The sequence below is a fragment of the Aotus nancymaae genome, unplaced genomic scaffold (assembly GCF_030222135.1).
Source record: "Aotus nancymaae isolate 86718 unplaced genomic scaffold, 86718_ANA_hifiasm-v0.15.2.pri h1tg000076l, whole genome shotgun sequence".
Taxonomy (NCBI): Eukaryota; Metazoa; Chordata; class Mammalia; order Primates; family Aotidae; genus Aotus; species Aotus nancymaae.
Window position 1 is genome coordinate 5,401,970 of NW_026988491.1, and position 16,735 is coordinate 5,418,704.

The 16,735-nt window shown below is 49.6% G+C and overlaps 1 protein-coding gene across 4 annotated transcripts in view; it reads right to left on the reverse strand.

Annotated features, from left to right (window-relative positions):
• The window catches only part of LOC105730284 (SEC14-like protein 4), a 38,983-nt gene extending 22,701 nt beyond the window's left edge, over window positions 1-16,282 (reverse strand). For 2 of the 4 annotated variants that reach the window (XM_012471378.2, XM_021665679.2), the window contains exons 1-2: window positions 3,817-3,937; window positions 1,503-1,598 (exon numbers count right to left, since the gene is read on the reverse strand). In XM_012471378.2, the coding sequence (XP_012326801.1) occupies window positions 1,503-1,598; window positions 3,817-3,933 (213 nt within the window). In that variant the 5' untranslated portion in view covers window positions 3,934-3,937. Of the gene's footprint in view, window positions 1-1,502; window positions 1,599-3,816; window positions 3,938-9,053; window positions 9,130-9,780; window positions 11,966-14,971; window positions 15,077-16,201 lie in introns of those variants that run through there. The other 2 variants (XM_064367897.1, XM_021665680.2) reach the window with 2 other exon arrangements.
• Between the last annotated feature and the right edge of the window lie 453 nt (window positions 16,283-16,735).

The window sequence follows — 16,735 nt, forward strand, 5'->3', positions numbered from 1 at the left end:
GCAAGACCCTGTCCAAAAACAAAGGCTGGGTGCGCTGACTCACGCCTGTAATCCCAGCACTTTGGAAGGCCGAGGCGGGTGGATCACCTGAGGTCAGGAGTTTGAGACCAGCCTGGCCAACATGTCGAAACCCTGTCTCTGTTAAAAATACAAAAAATTAGTCGGGCATGGTGGTGGGTGCCTGTAATCCCAGCTACTTGGGAGGCTGAGGCAGGAGAATCGCTTGAACCCAGGAGGCAGAGGTTGCAGTGAGCTGAGACCACGCCATTGCACTCCAGCTTGGGCAACAAGAACAAAACTTCATCCCAAAAAATAAAAAGAAAAAGCCAGCAAGTCCCTGGCCTTTCCCAAGCCACAGGGCACCAGGTCAGGAGTATATGGGGCCATTCAATCTCCCCCTGATGCTTTCCTCTACCACAGGGCCTTTGGACACACTGTTCCCTCTCCACACACTGCCCAGTTAATGCCTCCTCATGTCCTCAGACCTCTTGGCTAAAAGCTCAAACAGAACCCTTCTCTTCTTTTTCATAGTATGATTTTCATTAGGCATTGCTTGTGGTGAGTTTGACTCACCCCCTTAACTCTCACCACATCTGCCACGCTCACCGTGGTACCCATGGCCCTACTTTACAGGTGCAGAGACTGAGCTCTGAGGCTGGTAACAGCCTGAGCCAGGATTTGAAACCTTATCCATCTGTACCCAAGGCCTCTTGCCCTTAACCACCACACTATCCTGGCTCCCTGAAGATAGTGTGTTCCAGGAGAGGGCTAAGCAACAGCACTGCACTGGGGGCTCCTGGAAGGTCTCCTAGAGGAGATGGCATTTCGGCTGGGCCTCTAAGGTAGAAATGGGAGGAGGACATTCTGGGTAGAGGTGACCACCCAAAGAAACTCACAGAGGTCAGAGAGAGGAGAAATGTCATGAAGGCAGCGTACTTAAAAAGATTGAGGGTAGGCTGGGCACAGTGGCTCATGCCTATAATCCCAGTACTTTGGGAGGCCAAGGTGGGCAGATCATGAGGTCAGGAGATCGAGACCATCCTGGCCAACATAGTGAAACCCCATCTCTGCTAAAAATACAAAAATTAGCTGTGCGTGGTGGCATGTGCCTCTAATCCTAGCTACTTGGGAGACTGAGGCAGGAGAATTGCTTGAACCAGGGAGTTGGAGGTTGCAGTGAGCCAAGATCACACCACTGCACTCTAGCCTGGTGATAGAGCAAGACTCCGTCTCCAAAAAAAAAAATTGAGGGTAGGTCACCAAGGAACTTTGGGCCATCCCCTCTCAGTGGTGGGGAGCCATGGAAAGTTTGAAAGGAAGAGACCGATGTGATGCCTCCTGTGCCTGGAAGATAACCCTGAGCCTGATCTGAAGAATGACCTGGGAATAGCAGAACTTCAGAGCAGGGAAACTGGTCTGATAGCTGTGGCAAAGATTCATGGTGGGTGTGAGAGTGGACCTTGTAGGAGCAAGCCGTGGGCAGGGAGAGGTCAGCGCCTTACCTTTGCTCCACACCAGATCTCTGTCAGCAAGCTCACGCAGGGAGTATTAAGGGCTGGGTATTGCTTGGCGCCTGGTCTGTGGACATTATGTTCTACCTGTAAATTACAAAGTCATTACAGCTGATTGTTTTGAGAATTTCAAATAACTTTGATGCAGGGCAGGCAAGCTCTAAAGTGGGGCTTAGCCTTTGAGGGTTCTTGACTTTGCCCAGGAACTAATTCAAGGGCAAGCTGGAGGTAGAAGAAAACAGCTTTATTGAAGAGGCAGTGTTGCAGCTCTGTGACTGCCCCTGCAGAGTGGAGCTACCCCGTAGGCAGGGAGTAGCAGCTCAGGGCAGTTTTGCAGTCACATTTATACCCACTTTTAATAACATGAAGATCAAGGGGTGGTTTATGCAAAAATTTCTAGGGAAGGGGTAGTAACTTTTGGGTCATGGAGTCATTGCCATGGAAAGGGGCAGTAACTCCCAAGTGTTATTATGGCAATGGTGAACTCATGTGACACACTGGTGGTCACGTCTAATGGAAAGCTGCTTCCACCCCGGCCCTGTTTTAGCTTGTCCTCAATTTGGTCCAGTGTCCAAGCCCTGCCCCTGAAGTTGAATCCTGCCTCCTGCCTCATCTTGAACAGCAATAATGCAGAAATCCAATGGTCCCCAAAATTAGTACTACACTTATATTTAAATCTATTCCTAAACATCCCACCTGAAATTAATCTGTGGATTGATTCTTTCTGTTCTTGCTTTTATATCTTCCTAGAGTGTAGTCACATGGTTACAGCATAGGGTTACAGTTGCACACTTTGACATCTTCTTTGAGTTTCAAAATTAGCACTTTACTATTTTGATGGAGTTGTTATCTGAATAGGCCCAAATGAAACCATAAAATTGTCATTAGACATTTCTTGGTGTTACGACTCCAAGTTATTAACCAATTAATTCTACATTGCAGGGGACATGGAGCCTTGAAGCAGATTGCCGAGACCACATTACTGCACTCCAGCCTGGGCAACAGAGTAAGGAAAGAAAAAAAAAAAAAAGGCCAGGCGTGATGGCTCACACCTGTAATCCCAGCAAGTTGAGAGGCTGAGGTGGGCAGATCATGAGGTCAGGAGATTGAGACCATCCTGGCTAACACAGTAAAACACCATCTCTACTAAAAATACAAAAAATTAGCTGAGTATGGTGGCATGAGCATGTTGTCCCAGCTACTCAGGAGGCTGAGGCAGGAGAATAGTTTGAACCTGGTAGGCAGTGGTTGCAGTGAGTTGAGATCACACCACTGCAGCCTGGGCAACAGATAGAGACTCTGCCTCAAAAAAAAAAAAAAAAGAAAGAAAGAAAGAAAGAAAGAAAGACAAAAAGAGCCTAGTACCCTGGAGTTCCTGTGTCTTCCCACCCTGGTCACCCTGTTGGGACAGTATCAGGACACAGACCCTAAGAGGCTCAGCCTGCTCCTTTTGACAGAATGCACTCAGTGACAGGGTACAGAAAGACGGGAAGGAAGGGGCCCTCGGAGGGCAAGGTTAATCTCAGGAGTGAGGCAGAGGGGAGGCGGGATGAAGGGCTGGATGGAAAACACTTGAGGAGGCAGGAGCCGTAGGGTGATCCTCCCAGTCCCAGGAGAGCCACACCAGTCTCCCCCGTCCTTGGAAAGGGGACTAGGAGCTCCCTGAAGCCTGAACTGTGGGAGGCTCAGCCACAAAGGTCTGCTATGGTGGTTAGGCTGGCCCAGGAAACTGCTGCCTGCTGAGTACCGGCTGTGGGACATGAGGGTCCGGCTCTCAGTGGCGTCCTTGGCACCCAGCCTGAGGCCAAGGCCCAAGTGGCTGTGGATCAGACAGGAGGCCCTGGGGGGTGTGGTGCAGAAGACGAATCCCTTAGCAGAGCGTCCTGCAATTCATCAGAGCCTCATGCTCAGCCGAGCCACAGGAATTTGACATCTCTCATTCATTCATTCACTCATTCATTAATTCATTCATGATGCAATAGCTACTCCATGCTGTGCACCAGCGCAGAGCTTGAGGTTGTTAGTGGAGAACTCTAGGTGGTAAATGTCAGGAGGCCCTGTGTGTACTACCAAGGCTTCATCTAGCGAGAGGCTTTTCAGGCCAGCAGCCCACCTAGCTCCTGATCAAGGGCCTATCTGTTCTTCCAGAGCAGAGACCCAGGCCTCCCCCTCCCTTTAGTGGGGGCTGCCACTAAGCTGGAGTATGCACAAGGGGCTGCCTGCCCAGCTGCTAGAGTCATCATCACCATGGCCAAGGTCGTGCCCACCCATGGAGTGTGTATACTGAGAGCTGAAGACGGTTTACCTGATGTCCAGGGCCCACGTGGGCAGCTGCTGTCTGTGTCACCGCTCCACAGTGCTTATTGAACTTCCATGGATACCACGCCATGGATTCAGTATCACGCCAGTGATTCTTCCACATGCGCACACCATTCAAAGGGAAGCGCCTGGCTGGGCGTGGACTACTGTGGGAGACCGAGGCGGGAGCATCATTTGAGGCCACGAGTTAGAAACCAGCCTGGGCAACAGAGTGAGACCCTGTCTCTACAAAAATTTAAAAAATTTACTGGGGCTGGGAGCAGTGGCTCTTGTCTATAATCCCAGCACCTTGGGAGGCTGAGGCAGGCAGATCACGAGGTCAGGAGTTTGAGACCAGGCTGGCCTACGTGGTGAAACCTTGTCTCTACTAAAAATAGAAAAATTAGCCGGGTGTGGTGGCGCGTGCTTGCAGTCTGAGTTACTCAGGAGGCTGAGGCAGGAGAATCACTTGAAACCGGGAGGCAGAGGGTGCAGTGAGCCAAGATGGCATCATTGCACTCCAGCCTGGGTGACAGACAGAGAAAGATTCCATCTCAAAAAAAATAAAAAATTAACTGGACATGGTTGTGTGCGTCTGTAGTCCCAGCTAGTTGGTAAGCTGAGGTGGGAGGATTGCTTGAGCCCAGGAGTTTGAGGCTGCAGTGAGCTATGATCATGCTACTGCACTCCAGCCTGGGTGACAGAACGAGGCCCTGTTTCTAAAAAATTAAAATTAAAAAAAGGAAGAGTCTATGGAAAGTCATATAACTTCACAAGCTAATGGCAGTGGAAGCCGGTAGATATGGAACCAGCAGAGGCTACACAAAGGCCACAGAGACACATGCCCTGAATCTGGAGCCCTGAATCCAGACGAGGGGTCTCTGCAGGGTGAGGGGAGCCAGCCTCACATAACCTGGAAACAGCAGGCACCCTTGGAACTATCCAGAAACAGGGCAGGTGGGAAGGCTGAATTCTGGGGCAGGCATAAGGGAGTCTCTGAGGCTACATGCAAGAGACCAGGGGCAGGGCTGGCCCACACTGCTGGTGGAGCTGGCAGCCAGATGGGAGGAGATCAGGGAGGGCATCGGGCCCAGAGTGCACCTTGAGGTCAGAACTGGGGGCACCTCAGCGGGGCCTGGAGGGCAGCCAGGGCAAGCACAGGAAGGTGAGAGCAAGATGCATGGAGGAAGCTTGTGGGACAGGGCAGCATGGCTCCCTGGTGGGCTCCAACACAGTTATCAGCTCCCAATAGAGGCTGCCATCCCCCAGAGGCTTGCTGGTGCCTGTGGAATCTCCTTTATCCTTACAGCAACCACTGTATGAGGCAGGTACTCTCTCACCCATTTGCCAGGAGGAAACAGAGGCTTAGAGAGGTCCGATCACCAGCCAAAACCACACAGTGAGTCCCAGAAACAGCCCTGGAACAACGGCCTGTCTCATCTCACACACCAGGCCCTTTTCTATCTTTCCTTTACCCTTCCCTTCCCTTCCCCTTCCCTTCTCCTTCCCTTCCCTTCTTCTCCCCTTCCCCTTCCCTTCCCCTTCTATTTCTTTCCCCTTTCTCTTTCTCTTTCTTTCTTTCTTTTCCTTCCTTCTTTCCTCCCTCCCTCCCTCCCTCCCTTCCTTCCTCCCTCCCTTCCTTCCTCCCTTCCTTCCTTCCTTTCTCCCCTTCCCTTCCCTCCCCTTTCATTCTCATCCCTTCCCTTCCCTGCCCTTGCTTTCCCTCCCCTCGACTCTCCTCCCCTCCCACTCCTCTCCTCTCCTCTCATTTCCTTCTTTCTTTCTTTCCTTTCCTTCCTTTTTTCTTCCCTTCCCTTTCCTTTTTCTTTTCTTCTACAGAGACAGTGAACTCCTGGGCCCCAGTGATTTTCCCGCCTCAGCCTCCCAAAGAACTGGAATTACAGGTGTGAGATTCACCACACCCAGCTGACCATGCCTTTTTTGTGTTCATGAAAAGATGCTCAGCATCACTAGTCATTGAAGCAATGTAAATTAAAACCACATTAACCACAGACCTATTCGAATTATTAATATCAGAATAACTGACAGCACCAGACAAGGATGGGAAGCAACTGGAATGCTCACATGCTGCTTGTGGGAAAATGGTGCAACCTCTGTGCAAAACAGCTTGTCAGTTTCCCATGACATTAAACGTACCCTTCCCATAGCTCCCAGAGGGACTCTACTCCTGGGTATTGATACCCTAGAGAAGTGATCACAAAAAATCTGTACATGAATGCTGATAAAAGCTTTATTCATCATCACCCCTACACTGGAAGCAACTCAAAAAGCCTTTAACAAGGGAAGGGATAAACAGTGTGGTCCATCCATACAGCGGTATATTACTCAGTAACTAAAAGCAACTAAATATTAACACATGCAACAAAGTGAATGAATCTCAGAGGCATTGTACCAACTAAATAAAGCAAGAATCAAAGGGCTAGATATTGCACGATTCTATTTATATAGAATTCTGGAAAAAATCAGAAGTGTAGGGACGAACAGATCAGTGGCTGCTGGGGGAGGGGCTGGGGGAGAGCAAGTGCTGCTGAATGGCCGTATTTCCATTTTTGGACAGGATTCCTGCAAAGTAGGCAATTAGGGAAGTACTTTGGCTGTCACCTGGGGCTGCCACATTGAGAACAAGCTGGGACAACATATGAGTGACAGGATTCTTAGAAAGAATCTCAGCTGATGGCATAGCCAGATCCAAAGAGGCCTGATCGCAGGACAAGGTTCTAGTAGGACTGTGGGCTGACCTCGTGTGAGGCTCAGTCTGACATCTTTCTTTTTTTTTTTTGAGACAGGGTCTTGCTTTGTTGCCCAGGCTGGAGTGCAGTGGTGCGATCTCAACTCACTGCAACCTCTGCCTCCTGGGTCCCAGAGATTCTCCCACCTCAGCCTCCCAAGTAGCTTCAGGCACTTGCCACCACACCCGGCTAATTTTTGTATGTTTTTAGGGACAGGATTTTGCCATGTTGCCCAGGTTGGTCTCGAACTCCTGGCCTCAAGCAATCCACGTGCCTCAGCCTCCCAAAGTGCTAAGGTGTAAGCCACTGCTCCCGGCCAATCTGAAATCTTAATCAGGAGATTGGATGAAGATCCAGAGCTCAAGCAGATTCTCAGGTGCCGTAACAGTGGGAGGAAACGGGTATGCGGAAGACGGAATGGAGAGTTTAAAATTCTTTCTAGACGGGAAACTGAGCTTGGAGTTCCATTTGGAGCAGCATTGCCGGCTGCCTGCAGGGAACTGTTTGAGCCGTGTCTTCTATTTTCTGCATGCTTTAACATCTGAGGTTTTGCTGATCCTGGAGGGCCTGGCTCTCCTAGAGATATAGCAACTTGCCCACAAATGCACTTTTGGAATGCAAACCAACTGATATAAACCATCTTCCAACCACCTCCTTTATCAGACTCTCACAATCCAGGCCACTAGCCACCTGCTGTAATCACCCCAGGGCAAGATACCAGCAGCTAGTGACAGCCCCTATTCCACGGAGCCCACTGAAATTATTCAAACTAGGAAATTTTAATTAAGCTTGCTTACCCTGCCTCACCAGTTCCTTCCTGCAGGAACCATTATAAAAGGAAAGTCACTTTGCCTGGAGTTTTTCCCTCTCATCTGGGTCATCTTCGGTCCTGATGCCTTCCTGGGAACTCCTCCTCCTCCCCGCATGGCACACTGTCCCTTCCTCTTGGGAACTGTAAGTAATAAACTATCTTTTCATGGTAATTATTTCCTGATCTGTCAGCTATACTAGATTTCAAATTTTCTATTAATGCTATTTTATTTTATTTTATTTTTTTGAGACAATCTCACTCTGTCGCCCAGGCTGGAGTGCAGTGGAATGATCCTGGCTTACTGCAACCTCCACCTCTCAAGTTCAAGCAATTCTTCAGCCTCCCGAGTAGCTGGGGTTACAAGCATGCACCACCATGCCTGGCTAAAGGGGGAAAGAGGGAGGGAGGGGAAGCCAGGAGCCTGCAGGACCCCATACTCCCAGGCAGTCTCCCATCCAAGTACTAACTAGGCTTGACCTGCTTAGCTTCCGAGATCAGACAAGATCCAGCGTGTTCAGGGTGGTACTGCCGTAGACCAAGTGCTCTGTTTTAAACCTTACAGCAAAGAGTAACCTGAAATCACCTGATGTTAACCAATCAGTTATCTTTCTATGGTTCTATCTCCCTGTCCTTGACTTACCAGAAAAGAATTGTAGCTTTGAAATGATAGATCTGCTTTTTGTTTTGTTTCTGCTTTCTTCAGCCCCTTTTCTGTCTATAAAGCCAAACTACTCTGCTCGACTCTTTGGAACACTTATTCTATCTCATAATATGAAATGTTGTCTGATTCTAGAATTGCAATAGAGATAATTGAGATCTTCAATCCAAATTTGTTGCAACTTTGTCTTTGACAGTTCCCTCCCACGCTGAGCAGGGCCGAGCTGTGTACCTGATACATTGCCATAGAAATGATGAAATTTGGCCGGGCGAGGTGGCTCGTGCCTATAATCCCAGCACTTTGGGAGGCTGAGATGGGTAGATCACCTGAGGTCAGGAGTTTGGGACCAGACTGGCCAACATGACAAAACCTCGTCTCTACTAAAAATATAAACATTAGCTGGGTCTGGTGGCACATGAATCCCAGCTACTTCCAGCTATTCGGGAGGCTGAGGCAGGAGAATCACTTGAACCTTGGAGACGAAGGTTGCAGTGAGCTGAGATCATGCCATTGCACTCCAGCCTGGGTGACAGAGTGGGACTCCATCTCAAAAAAAAAAAAAAAAAATGAAATGATGGAATGTGACTCAGAAAGCTTCATTGTAAAGACATCACTACTTCCTCCCTGCTCACTGGGATTATTCATGGTGGAAGCCAATTGCCATGTTCTGAGGAGGCTCAAGCAGCCCCTGTGAGGAAGAACTGAAGCCTCCTGCAGCCTCCTGCCAACAGCCAGCACAGACTTGCTGGATACATTTAATAACTTGGAAGCAGATCCTTCTGCCCCAGCCAAACCTTCAGATGACTGTATCCCTGATGGGTATCTTAACTGCAACCTCATGAGAGACCCTGAGTCAGAACCAAGCCACTAAGCCTCTCCACAATTCCTGGCCATAGAAATCATGAGAGATAATAAATGTTTGCAGTTATTTTAAATGGCTATGTTTTGGAGTAATTTGTTACACTCACTAGGTACATTCCTCTTTCATGCCACTGACCCTACCCCAGCCCACCCTCTATCCTTACCTCGGAGCCAGTGCAGGAGGAAGTAGTCATCAGGATTGGGCAGGGCAAATAGCACATCTTGGATGTTCTCCCGGAACTGAGGACAGATAGGGAGAGACCTGGGTCAGAGGCCAACCACTCTCAGTCCTGCAGGCCTCAACTGTCCTTGAGGAAGGGGATGTTTGAGTGAAGAGGGCCCACCAGGGCTGGGAGGATCAGGGCCTAGGTCAAGCTTGACAGCTTGTTTTCTCTCTCTTGGAAATGGGATAAGATAAAGAATCGACTGCACTAAACATCAGAGACAATTAAACGTGGATTAAACACAGAGAGGGTTTACAGTTTACAAGCCTGACTCAGGGATGTGGGGGCAAGGAGGAACCCTCTTTAGGGCCCTGATCTTCATCCTTAGGAAGGCTTCAGGCCTGCCTTTTGCCCAGCCAACAGTCCTGCCCACATTTATCACTGCCCAGAAATTCCACTCCTTCCTGTCTGCCTCAGGGCAATTGATGGGGCTCATTCCTTACCAGGTGCCACAGGCACTGGGTCCTGGACTCAGCCTGCCCTGAATTCACAACATCACTTGCAAAATTAGGACAGTGATACTTCTTCGGAGTGTTGGTGTGGGTATGTTGAAATTGACACCACCTGGTGTTACACACAGGTGTTTCACCCTGCCTCACAGTCCCCTACCCTCTACTCCTGTGGTCCCATCAGATGCCTCCTTGAGCCAGGACAAGCCATCTCTCACCCGTAACAGAGAGCCAGAAGTCACTGTCATCATGCTGTCCCTCTTGTTCCAGGCTTCATCTACTACCTGACATGTTCAGAGCAACTGCCCATGATTCATCCCAGCTGTTAGGGCAAGTGGCTTCAGGGTTGAGGATGAGACTTCCAGGCCCAGACCCAAACAGGTGGATGTACAATCCTGAGCTGGGCCACACCTGGCCTGGGGGCTGGGATGAGAGGTGAGGAAGGACTCCTGGCTACATCTGCCTCCACCACCTACTGGACAAGAAGAAAGCCAGAGCCCAATATGAGGACACATGAGAGCACGCAGTGTGCGTGGGGCCTGGAACACAGTAGGTGTTTGTAGTAGTCTGGGTTGCCCTAAGACAAGGAGTTCAGGGCAAGTTTATTAGGGAGGTGTCCTGAGAAATACAAGTAGGGAAGAGTGGAAATGAGATGGAGAATGGAAGGCAGCTGTATAGGGCTGGTTATCAAGAAAGTACAGAAGAGCTCAATTCCAGTAAGGATTCTGGGAGACAGCAGGGAACCTGCCCATCAGAGCTTCCTTGCCTGAGTGGGGAGGGAGCTGGGGTATTTATACTGCAACTCAGAAGAGTCTTTGGTCGAGGGCTGCTCTGGGCGCTGTCAATTCTGCTGGCACTTCTGGCCTGCTGTGCACACAATTCAGAAGGCTGGAGAGAGTCCTTAGGTGGAGACACAGAGGTGCTGCAGCTGGGAAGTAGTGAGGGTGGGGTGATATTGAGACTGGATTCTGGAACGTGGGGGAGGCTCAGCTCCTCTGCTAAGATGTGTTCTTCCAGGCCTTTGGTCCCTCACTCACCCAAGAATGGGAGGGAGGACCCCACCGGGCATGGTGCACTTGTTTTAAGTAAATATCGAACCCCAAAGAGTTTTGCGGAAAGTGATGCATTTAGGCAGAGAGAGAAGAAAAGGGGAAAGAAATAGAGAGCAGCTTCCACAATGTCATGGAAGGGGATCCAGAAATGGAGCCTGCCCAGATGTGGGAGAAGGGGACTTTTAACCTGGGAGATATTCCCACTCTATTCAAGTTTTCTGTCCTATGAAAGGAGTTCCTTTAAACTTCCCCTGGAGTGATTGACCTTTGATTCCCCCACCCCACCCCACCCCTGCACCTTTAAGCTCCCGGGTGGAGGTATGGCACTGGGAAGTTCTTGCCTTTGAAACTACTCCCCCTTGTGGACCCAGGGAGAGAATACATTCCCTCAGTCCCCTCTCTGAACAGGAAAGTCCAACTGCTGTTGGGACACAGGCGTCGACCGCTCTTTAGCTACTTCCTGCTGAAATGGGGCATAGAAGGGGCCCTAGAGTTGAGGTTTCCCTCAGAGAGGAGTTTTTCAGGGGTGCAGGTTGATCCTGAGGTCCATGATAGCGCTCATGAGCCAGGGACATTCGGGTTCCAGTTGCAGGATTATTTGTGGCCTTATGGTTCTAGAAGAAACGAATGTGACAAGAAGGTTAAAGATGACAAGCCCAGAGGCCAACATACATAGAATGGTTATAAACAGGCCTAGGAGAGGACAGAGCCAGGACAGCCAGTTGTTAGACAAACTCCACGATGCTATTTCTGGAAGGTCTTTTGTTCTGTGTTCCATTGATTCCTGAGTTCTTTAACTTTGCTTAAAACAACACTTAATTGATTTACAAAGTAGCAGCATTCTTTTCCTAGAAAGAGACAGGTTCCTTCTGTCTCTGTTCTTAGCAGATTTAGGGCCCTTCCACTTTGGAGACCTACAGCAGCTAAAGAGTTAAGCTGTTTCTGCAGAGGGAATTAGCAACTTTTTATGTTATTAATTAACTCCTGAGGTAGCTTATAGTAACTGAATAGAGGTACTAATTTTTCTAATGCCAGCACCAAGTTTTCCGATTTCTTTCCTCAACTTTCCCCCCAACTCTGAAAGGGATAATTGGAGTTGGAGAGATAGTAAAGTTATGAGTGAGAGTCCTGTTAAGGCCAGGATATAAATTAGACTCATGAGTAGTTACTTTCCTGGGGAATCTCGTGGGAAGAGCAGGTGCAGATCCTCTAACGGCTCGCAGGTGTATGAAGGGTCGTCTCCTGGAATTTCAGGCTGTGGAGTGGAGGGTTTATGACTTTCTTCAGGAGGTGTCCAAGGTTTCAGCTGAGTGTGATGAATCCATGAGTCAATTCCCACCACCTTAATTGCCTTTGGGGTAGACAGAATAACCAAGATGGGCCTGGAGAGGGAGTCTGGGGGGAGAGCCTTAACAAGCACCACGTGTCCAGGGCAGAACGGCTCTTTCCCTGTTTCCCTAGGGCGTCCTTCAGGTAAAGTTCTAAGAGGCCTGTTGGTACTTAGCCAAGGAGGTTGTATCTTTTATTAGATCTGCTGTTTCCTTGTCTAATACAAGATCATTAGTAAGAAAGGCCCATCCATAAAGGATCTCATAAGAACTGAGTCCTATTTTCTGAGGAGAGTTTCGAACCCTTAAGAGTGCTATTGGTAATAGAGAAGGCCGTGAGAGGTAGGGTTCCTGTGCCAGTTTCTTTAGGTGTCTCTTAAGAATTTCATTCATCTTTTCTATTTTGCCTGAGGACTGAGGCCTCCAAGCGCAGTGGAGATGATCCTGTATTCCGAATACCCTGGAACTTCCTTGGGTGACTGCAGCTTTAAAGGCAGGGCCATTATTGCTTTGAAGACAGTGAGGGAGTCCGAACCTAGGGATTAATTAGAACTTTTATTACCTCTTGGGCTTTCTCTGTTCTGCAGGGGAAAGCCTCAACCCAGTTTGTGTGAGTATCTACACATACTAGCAGATATTGATATCCCTGAGACTTAGGCATATGGGCAAAGTCCATTTGCCAGTCCTCACCTGGGTAATGACCGGCTCGCTGTTCCCCAGGAGGAGCTTTGTGATGTGCCGAAGGATTGTTTTTCTGGCATACTTCACATCCTCTGACTATTTGTTGGACAGCCTTGAAGAGACCTTTGTCTGTGAATATAGATTTGGCCATCTGATGTGTATTCTCTATACCCATGTGGAAGGTTTGATGCAGAGTTTTAAGTGCTTTCCACCGGCTGGCAGCACATAGGAAAGTTTTTCCCTCCTCAGTAGCTAGCCATCCTGAAGGAGGAAGACTGTGTCCCTGGGAGACTGCCCACTCCTCCTCTTCTGAGGAGTGTTGAGGCCTAGTTCCCTGGAGAGGGTTTCCCATATTAAAGGTCCTTCTATGAATTCTTGTCTAGCTGCCCTTTTGCCTCTAGGTGAGCCCGGTGATCGCCCTCTGCTACTTTCTCATTTCCTTTCCGGCAAGCCCCACAGTGTAAGACTGCTACCTCGTTTGGTTCTTGGACAGCTTGTAGTAGTCTAAACTTTCCTTATGATATTTAACGGGAGTTCCTGCCGAGGTTAGGAACCACCTTTCCTTCCATATGGCAGCATGAGCGTACAGAACCAGGTCAGCATATTTGGAATTCGCGTATACATTTAATCTCTTTGCTTTTCCTAATTTTAGAGCTTGAGTGAGGGCTACCAGTTCTGCCAGCTGGGCACTAGTCCCAGGAGGAGGGAGTTGCTTTCAAGCACTGTTTGATCACTGACTACTGCATATCCTGCTTTTCGAACTCCATTTTCCATAAAGGAACTTCTGTCGGTGTATAGGTTAAGGTCAGGATTGGCTAGAGGAGTATCTGAGAGCCTCTCGAGCCGCAGAGTTCTGAGCTATAACCTGCTGACAGTCATGTTCTGTCTGCTCCTCCCACAGGAAGAAAAGTAGCTGGGTTGAGGGCTGCACATGCCCGGCTCGTGGCAGAGGCATACACATAGGCAGAGGCCTTGCTAAGTCCCAGGACAGTCCCCCTTAGCCCTGCATGGGCGTAATGAGCAGGTCTGCCTCTTCTGCAGGGTGGGGCCTCCCCAGCGCCCCACACACCACAGGCTGGAGCCTGAGCCACAGGGGTAAAGTCAGGAACTCTCCCCTGCTTTCGTCCCCTCCCACTGTGTCCCTGCTCCCAGCACCTCTGGCCCATCTTCTTTCTTTCTTTTGAGACAGAGTCTTGCTTTGTCGTCAGGCACCAGGCTGGAGTGCAGTGGCATGATTTCCGCTCACTGCAACCTCTGCCTCCCAGGTTCAAGCAATTCTCCTGCCTCAGCCTCCCAAGTAGCTGGGACTACAGGCATGCACCACCACGACCAGCTAATTTTTGTATTTTTTGAGTAGAGATGGGGTTTCACCATGTTGGCCAGGATGGTCTCGATCTCTTGACCTCGTGATCCGCCCGCCTCAGCCTTCCAAAGTGCTGGGATTACAAGCATGAGCCACCACATCTGGCCCTTCCTTTCTTCCTTCCTTCCTTCCTTTCTTTCTCTTTTTCTTGAGATAGAGTCTTCTTGCTCTGTCACCCAGGCTGGAGTACAGTGGCATGATATCAGCTCACTGCAACTTCCTCCTCCCAGGTTCAAGCAATTCTCCTGTCTCAGCCTCCTAAGTAACTGGGATTGCAGGTACACACCACCACACATGGCTAATTTTTGTATTTTTAGTAGAGACAGGGTTTCACTGTGTTGGCCGGGCTGGTCTCAAACTCCTGACCTCAAGAGATCTGCTCACCTCAGCCTCCCAAAGCGCTGGGATTACACACATGAGCCATCGCACCCGGCCTTGGCCCATCTTCTTCAGGCTGGCTTCTGAGTACAACCCTCCTCTGCTCCAAAGCCTCCCTGGGCACCTTGTTACCCTCAGTAGAAACTGTAAATGCCTTCACCTGGACTCAAGGCCCTTTTGGGTCCCTCCTGAGCTGATTTCTCCTTCCCTTCTCCCTTGTCTCAGGTCCCTTGCCTCCTCTCCGTTCTCCTTCCAGCTTTTTCTTCTGCTGTTCCTTCTCCCTGGAATGCCTTTCTTGCAACACCCTGCAAGTTACATCTATCTTTGATTAATAAAAATGAGGAAGGCCAAGCATAGTGGCTCATTCGTTTGCTTAATTGATTAATCCCAACACTCTAGGATGGTGAGGCGGAAGGATTGCTTGAGGTCAGGAGTTGGAGACCACTCATCCCTATGAAAAACCAAAGGTGGGGTGGTGATCTCATGAGTTTGGGTCAATAGCAGCTTTTCCTATAAATAGTCTTAGCTACTGTCAGTGGGTTTTTCCCCTTATTTCCATATGAATTACAGGCTTCAAGAGTGTGCTGCAAAGAACATTATTTCTTACCACAGAGAACATTATGAAGGTGCAGGCAGTGGCTCTAAGGGGTTGGTGGGGTCAAACCTCTCTCGGGTGACAGACTGTCCTGGTTGCCTGGGACTGAGGGGTTTCCTGAAAAATAGGAGTTTCAATTCTAAAACCAGGATAGGCCCAGAAAACTGGGACAGTTGGTCATCTTAACTCTTCCCCACACTGTTCAGGCCAGAAGCTCACTCCTAGGAAGCATCAACCCAAGCTCAGTGAGAGGTTAACAGCTCACTGGCATGGGTTTGAATTCTGACTCTGGCACTAATTTGCCATGTAACTTTGGGTAGGCCACTTAACCTCTCTGAGTTTCGGTCTAAAAGCTGGCAGGTTGAATATATTTGGATAAGGTATGCAAGCACCTGGCCTGGAACCTGACACAAATAGGCCTCCAATGAAGAGTCACTTGAAGGTAGGTGTAGTGGCATGCTCCTCCAGCTATTGGGGGGAGGCTGAGGCAGGAGGATCGCTTGAGCCCAGGAGTTTGAGACCAGCCTGGACAATATAGTGAGATCCTGTCTCAAAAAAAAAAAAAAGTCACCTGACTGTGGTTTCTGCTATCCAGGCCTGGATGCTAGCTCCTAGCTAAAAGCCTGAAAGTCCTGTGCCCCAGGACTTTCCTTCCCGCTGGGGATGCTGAATGAGGCAGGTGGTTAGAGCTGGGCGTGTCCACACCCTAGTCAGTCACACCCAGCCTGCACTGGCTTCTCGGAGGCCATCTTCCCCTCTGGAGATGAACCCCCAGGAGGGATTTGTGAACTTGTTTTTTGTTGGGGTGGTTTTTGTTTTGTTTTGTAGAGATAGGATTTCCTCAACTAGCTCAGGCTGGGCTCACTCGATCCACCCACCCCAACCTCCCAAAGTGCTGGGATATTACAGGCAGGCACTAATAACAAGTTGGCTAGCTTGTGGACTGCTGTATGCTCAGAGCAGCTCGGGGCTGAAGGCGCACAACAGGGATTTGTTGGATATCAATTTTTTTGTTTTTGATTAATTGAATGGAATCTCATGGTGGAGCGGGGAGACCCAGAGCTTGTCGGTGGGGCAGAGTACAGGCAGGTGTGGGAGGCGGCCTGGGGTGCAGGAGGTAGAAGTGGGAGGGGCAGGTAGAGACTACGTGACGCAGGCTAGGAGCCAGGGACCAGCAGGGTTGGAGGGGGAGGGTGGAGGAGGGGAGAGACAGGCGCTGGAGTTGGGAAGGGTTTTGGGTACCTGGGAGATGGTTTGAGTCCCTGATCTCATACGTCCTGTGACGTGACCTCCAGCAAATCCCTTCCCCTGTCCGAATGTCAGTTCTCAAATCTGTAAAATGGGATGGTAATTATGACAACCTCAGTTACTGTGAGGATTAATGAAGTCTGTGCAAGAAGCCTTTAGCGTGGGCCCAGGGCCTCTCTCTCTCTCTCTCTCTCTCTCTCTCTCTCTCCTGATCTGGCCACACCCTCTACCTGCCCAGCCCCCTGTTCTAGGCCTACCACTTGCTGTGTGATCTTGTGAAGTGATTGTCCCCTTTCTCCTCTCTAGCATGAGACAATAACAGTCCCTAGGTCGCTGAGTTTTGGTGAAGATTAGTTGAAATAATACCCTTAGCCTAGTGCTGGGCACACAGTCAGAGTGAGTGGCTGTTGTACTCCTTAGGATGATCACACAGACATGCACACAAGCACATGCATACACACATGTGCACACACGCACGTGTGCCCCACGTGCACGCACACATGCACACGTGCACGTGTGCCCAACACA